Source organism: Dunckerocampus dactyliophorus, chromosome 1 (assembly GCF_027744805.1).
Source record: "Dunckerocampus dactyliophorus isolate RoL2022-P2 chromosome 1, RoL_Ddac_1.1, whole genome shotgun sequence".
Classification (NCBI taxonomy): Eukaryota; Metazoa; Chordata; class Actinopteri; order Syngnathiformes; family Syngnathidae; genus Dunckerocampus; species Dunckerocampus dactyliophorus.
The window spans coordinates 46,784,501-46,791,244 of record NC_072819.1 but is presented as its reverse complement, the minus strand read 5'-3'; the positions used below and the strand labels follow the sequence as shown (position 1 = coordinate 46,791,244).

General features: G+C 43.1%; 1 protein-coding gene across 2 annotated transcripts; it reads left to right on the top strand.

Moving 5' to 3' along the window:
• Window positions 1-3,035: 3,035 nt before the first annotated feature.
• tuba8l2 (tubulin, alpha 8 like 2) lies at window positions 3,036-5,848 on the top strand. Of its 2 annotated transcripts, none has more exons than XM_054780731.1 (5): window positions 3,036-3,453; window positions 4,128-4,167; window positions 4,264-4,486; window positions 4,555-4,703; window positions 4,775-5,848. In XM_054780731.1, the coding sequence occupies exons 2-5, from the start codon at window positions 4,165-4,167 to the stop codon at window positions 5,750-5,752; spliced, it is 1,353 nt and encodes a 450-aa protein (XP_054636706.1). In that variant the 5' UTR covers window positions 3,036-3,453; window positions 4,128-4,164; the 3' UTR covers window positions 5,753-5,848. The 2 variants fall into 2 exon arrangements, with proteins under 2 accessions (XP_054636706.1, XP_054636696.1); XM_054780721.1 differs by having other exon boundaries at window positions 4,092-4,167.
• The last annotated feature ends 896 nt before the right edge of the window (window positions 5,849-6,744 follow it).

The window sequence follows — 6,744 nt, the reverse complement described above, 5'->3', positions numbered from 1 at the left end:
GACACAGTGTTTGTGTTTCCAAAGCTATTACGTGAGCTCCCAGGATGGAAGACAAAAACCTCACGTCGTATTCACACACCTATGATACAAAACCATGGCGGCACAAGAAAGACGGGGGATGAAAGGGTCCAATGCATCCTTGCTGAGTTTCTCGCAACTAATGCAGTTGCATGAAATACGGCTGAAGAGAGCTTTTCTCTTTTCCGACAGCATCTACAGCCACAAGGCCGTTGGTGTTGATGTTGCCACCAAAAAAGTCTAAATAGAGTGATAAGGGCTACCAATGAGCAGTCGGCATCTTAGCGCTTGGATGAATGGCTGCGGGTAAACAGAACTATCCGTTAAGAGTCATTCCAACAAAAACCTGTCCACGCTAGATGAATGCGCATCTGATAGCATGAGCTAAATTGGCTTATCAGCACTCAGAATATAGCCATTTTGCCATTTGAAGATAAATAAATCAATTCTTCGCTGACGCTACTTGATAGAGTACGACATCTCCGGTGGCGAGAAACGTTAAGATAAGAGCACTTTTGACAGGAGCATTTATCATGCAGAAGCGCAATCACACGTAGTTTCTCTTATTATTCTCACACGCCAGTTTATTAGGCACACTTCGAATCGAGCAGGATCTTGCGTGTTGTTTTTCCTTCTGCTTTCATTGTCTTCCCTCAGGTAGGCCACCTTCATTGAATCATGCATGACTGCTGACACAGAACTAATTTTTCTGGCTAGAAAGAGCAGGCAGCAGTGAAATGATGTAAAAAGCTTGTGCGTCTTTATTTTTAGGGGAAGTATCTCGACTTTTAAAAGAGGAAAGGGATTTAGAAGGGCGCCGTTGTTCCCTAATGTAAACGGGTTTAAATAAATGATGTCTCCTCTTAAAGGCCCTGCGCTGTTAACCCTAACCACTCTTTTTTTCCAGTCGAAAAAGAGCATACTTAAATGGGGCAAATATGCGTCCCGTGTCGTTTGTACAGCAGACGAAATGAATAGCTTGAGCAGCATAGTCATTTGGATGGTTCAAAGGTTCTGTGTCCTTGGTCTGTAACACCGTTAGAAGCTACTTTCTCTTATCATTCCAATTCTTGGGTGTATTTTTTGTTCTAGGCTTGGCAGATAATCATTGTGATAATTGTTGTGAGCCAGGAGGGTGTATGGGAGAAAATCACATGTTAATTGTCCCCCCCACGCGCCCCCCAGCCCCGACCCCCCAAGACTGCCCGTCTTCTTTTCACAGCGACGCGCCTTAATTACTTATTCTTTTTGGCAAGAGGAAACGTGCCACTAAAAAAAGCCATTTGGAAACCTGAGTGATGGCTGGATGCACCTTGACTTTCTGTCAAATGTTGCTTTGGTTCTCGGGGTGAACGCAGAGACTGCCAGTTAGTTTTCTTTTCAATGTGTTTTGTTTGGGTACTTCAAAAAAATAACAATACAATACTACAGTGTTGTGAGGTTGCACACTGAAGGACGGATTGGACCTACTTGCTGGGTAATTTAATCACTTGTAATTTTATACAGTCGTCCCTCGCAAGGTTCAATTCTTGCTCTCTTAAAAATGGATGAATTACTAAATGATGGCTGTTTCGTGGTTGATTATATTAGTCAAACAATACTGAAAGACAAAGGTATATGTAGTATTCCAGCCACTAGGTGTCAGTAATGTTCCATTATTCAGACATGACATTAGATTACTGTCACGCTGCATGGAGTCAGACATGGCATGTCCGACACGTTAGAGTGAAAAGAAGTTCTCCTCCCATTTCGTGCGGAAGTGGTAGGTTTTTGGCTTCTTTGTCCTTCTTCCCCACTTTGTTCTTCTTAAGTTTTGAATACAATAAATAAATTTGAGGCTAATTACAGTGGTGTGAAAAAGTGAATGCCCCCTTCTCGATTTCTTATTTTTTTGCATGTTTGTCACACAGAAACGTTTCAGAGCATCAAAAAAAATTTAAATATTAGTCAGAGCATTTGGATAAAACCCCACACACATAAAGGTGCAAACCTTCATGGAGGAAAGCGGAGTGCCCAGAGAAAACCCATGCAAACTCCACACAGAGAACCCAAAATTGAACCCAAATCCTTCAGATATCCTGACCGTGCGGCCAATATGCTAACCACTTAGCCACTGTGCAGCCCACTTATTTTTTAAATTATGTATTAGTATTTTAAAAAATACAATAAAATAATAATATATATTTATACATATATTAAAATAAGTCCAAAAAATTCAAAAGACATGTAATCCACGTAACCATTCTTGCTAAATGTATTTGTTCTGCCAATTTTGACAGAAAAGTTGTACTGCATGCCATTGGAGTTATTATACTATACTTATTTTTCTGTTGTCAAACCCCATTTAAAATGAATTGCCGTTGTGTACTCAAATTTCTGCTTCTGACTTTAATGTATTCAATGAATGAATTAATTAAATTTGTTGGTAAAACAATCCAATATGTAACTCATAAAAATCGAATGTGTAATAATCATGCGGCGATTGTACATTTATATGGATTCAATGTGACAGGGCTCCTCGGGTAACCATGACGACGTTGTGAAAAAAGTTTGACACCCCTGAATAGATTTCAGTCCAAGTTCTTTATTTTATTTCTAGAATTTACACCCAGAGAGGTCCACAACACATTGTAATGCAATAATTAATATGCATTTAGCCTTTAATATGCCATTATGTAACCCAATAACAACAGCTAATACTAATTTATTTACAATGACTAAAAGCATGCCTGGAAAACAAGAAAAAAAAAGGCTACTTCCTGTCCATACCGGAAATAAATGTATGTATTGTGTTTCCACGCAATAATGCTGTTTTACACCAAGAGGTGTCCACAGAAACGAATGTACATAATTTATAAATACACCAATATAACAATAACAACAGCATTTAATTTGATGGTAAATAATTTAGTATTTTTTTTAAACCGACGTTCCAAACGTACGTGACTGATTTGCACTATCCAAAACAACTCACGTAATAACGTCCCCGCATGGACATTGCAATAACGTAACGTTTCGAGGCTGACACGAACGACGTCACACGGTATGTAACGATGACCGCTTCACGCATGACACAGGAAACGACATAAATAGAAGCAGACGTACTTGTTTTTTGTTTTTTTTTAGCAGACGTATTTCTACGCTCACCGCGTTCGCTAATTCGTGACCGCTTCCGGTGACATCATCCCCCAATTACGTCGCGCTGCGCCACGCAACCAGAGGCCGCCGCGGCACGTATTTTGACGTACCGCGTGTATGAAGGCGCCAAGTTCCTCTCTGACACAGGATGGCTGTCTTGCGATTTCTCAGTCAGAGTACGTCCTTGTTCGAACGTCCCCTATGAGAAAGTAAACTACTCAGTTACAAAGTAAGTCCGCTCACCTTCTTGCAAAGACTCTCTGTCCTCCACGGAACACCGGTCTGCTGTCATACACAGTAAGTATGTCATCTTGTATGCTTGCAGTAATGCTACCTAATAGCGAAACGTCCTAACAATGCAGAGCTTTAATTATGATTTACTGTGCACAATATTTCATCAAGTACAGTTGCAATAATAGTACACTAACGAAAATCTGAGCTATATTAAAATACTGGTAAGCTTAATATCAGAATAAGAAAAGAAAAACAATTTGACTTGTTTAAAGTGTCCTGGCAAATTAAATAGTCTCATTTTGGTTGAGATTAATTAACTTTAAGAAATGTATGATTTTTAGTACAGGGGTGTCCAAACGTTTCCCCCCCGGATACTACGTTCTGCCACATACTAGTAACTGCTATGTTTAATTTTGTAAAAAGGCTATAAAAACATTTATAATGACAAACCTTTTTTTAATGGCAATGGTAAGTTTTCATTTATTTTGAACATGCATAATAACATGCGGTATTCATTTTCATTAACATTTCAGATTTTCTTGTTACATTATGCCTTTTTTTGGTTTTAATTTTATTTCTACAATGTTCCACGGGCCAATACAAAATGAGCCACGGGCTGCAAATAACCCTCCAGGACTTGCGTGAAGTGTCAGAATGATCAGTTTTGCTCCAGCGCTTCTTCAAAAGTGTGACTTTTACAGGTCTGCGAGAGATTACTCTGCGACTTCCTCTTTTAGGTCCCTTTTAGGTCTCATCTCTCTCAGCTTCAGAAAAATGGTGAGCTGATCCCAAGCATTTAAAATGCCACATTACGTGCCTGTCTGAATTTGAAGGACTATCATTGACCTCTACCCTCCATCCCGCCCCGAACAGCGTGAGTGTATTTCTGTGCACGTGGGCCAGGCCGGTGTCCAGATTGGCAATGCCTGCTGGGAACTTTACTGCCTGGAACACGGGATCCAGCCTGACGGCCAGATGCCCAGCGACAAGACCATTGGTGGTGGTGATGACTCCTTCAACACATTCTTCAGTGAGACAGGAGCTGGAAAACATGTGCCCAGAGCTGTGTTCGTGGACTTGGAGCCCACTGTAATTGGTAAATATCCATTTGGACGTCAGCGATTGCACTCAATTCTGACTGATGCAAGCATGTGATCCCCTTAGATGAGGTCCGCACTGGAACCTACCGCCAGCTCTTCCACCCTGAGCAGCTAATCACTGGCAAGGAGGACGCTGCTAACAACTACGCCCGCGGACACTACACCATCGGCAAGGAGATCATCGACTTGGTACTGGACAGGATCCGCAAACTGGTGAGAAGTCTCAAACTGAGTTGCGAAAAACTACGAGCTTTAACTTGAACTGGTTTCCTCTCCGTCACCAGGCTGACCAGTGCACCGGCCTGCAGGGCTTCCTGGTGTTCCATAGCTTCGGGGGTGGCACCGGGTCTGGATTCACCTCCCTCTTGATGGAACGTCTGTCTGTCGACTACGGCAAGAAGTCCAAGCTGGAGTTTGCCGTCTACCCCTCTCCCCAGGTGTCCACTGCTGTGGTGGAGCCCTACAACTCCATCCTGACCACACACACCACCCTGGAGCACTCGGACTGTGCCTTCATGGTGGATAACGAAGCCATCTACGATATCTGCCGCAGGAACCTCGACATCGACCGTCCTACATACACTAATCTAAACAGACTCATAGGTCAGATTGTGTCCTCCATTACCGCTTCCCTTCGCTTTGATGGCGCCCTAAATGTTGATCTGTCAGAGTTCCAGACCAACTTGGTGCCATATCCCCGCATCCACTTCCCTCTCGCCACCTACGCTCCCATCATCTCTGCGGAGAAGGCTTACCATGAGCAATTAACTGTTGCTGAAATCACAAACGCCTGCTTCGAGCCAGCCAATCAGATGGTGAAATGTGACCCCCGTCATGGAAAGTACATGGCGTGCTGCCTTTTGTACCGTGGGGACGTGGTGCCCAAAGATGTCAACGCTGCCATCGGCACCATCAAAAACAAGCGCACCATTCAGTTCGTGGACTGGTGCCCCACTGGCTTCAAGGTGGGCATCAACTACCAGCCACCCACCGTGGTTCCTGGAGGAGATCTCGCTAAGGTCCAGAGGGCTGTGTGCATGCTGAGCAACACCACTGCTGTGGCAGAGGCCTGGGCTCGACTCGACCACAAGTTTGACCTCATGTATGCCAAGCGAGCTTTTGTTCACTGGTACGTGGGCGAGGGCATGGAAGAGGGGGAGTTCTCCGAGGCCAGGGAGGACATGGCGGCTCTGGAGAAGGATTATGAAGAGGTCGGTGCTGACTCCATTGATGACCAGGGAGAGGAGGGAGAGGAATATTAGAGTCATCTGTCGGTCAAAATTAGAGTTCAATTATTATGGATGAAACAAGTGTTCTGTTTAATTTTAAACATTGTAATACTAAATTGTTGCATTGCAGTGTATAGTACAATGCAGTTGTATTGCTGTGATTTGTTTACAAATCAAAATGCAATAAAATTCAAATTCATTTTCTTGCATTTTTTTAAAAGTTGCTTTCTATAGTGCAGCCCTGCTTAAGGGCACAATACGGATCACACAGTGATGAGCCACATCAAATTGCACCAACACCTCATCCATCCTTGCTTCGTCACTGCATGGTTGGTAAAATTTGCGGTTACGGGCACACATCTTGTTTTTTCCTGTAAAGACATCAGAATCAAACCATGCCCAACCCAATATGGCACCCACCTCCATTGCTGATTTACATAGTCATGGAAAAAATGATTACACCACCCTTGTTCAGTTTATTGATCCATTTTAATGCCTGGTACAACTAAAGGTACATTCGTTTGGACAAATATAACCAACAGCTGGGCCACACGGTGGCCTAGTGGTTAGCATGTTGGCCACACAGGAGATCTGGGTTCGAATCTCCGTTGGGCATCTCTGGAGTTTGCATGTTGTGTGTGTGAGTTTTCTCCGGGATTTATCCCGCATTCCAAAAACACGCATGTTAGGTAATTGCAGACTAATTGTCTATACGTGTGTGTGAAAATGTGCCCTGCGATTGGCTGGCGACCAGTCCAGGGTGTACCCTCGCACGAAATCATACCCGCGACCCTAATGAGGATAAGCGGGATAGAAGATGGATGGATGCAACGTCCATGGTTTTCTTGATAACCAAAATCACTTAAGTTCTTACATGAATAGCTGCCAAAAAATGTAACTCTCATGAGCTATTTTTGTTGTTTGTCCAAACAAATGTACCTTTAGTTGTATCAGGCATTAAAATGAACAAGAAACTGAGGAAACAAGGGTGCTCTAATCACTTTTTCCATGACTGCTTGCTTCCA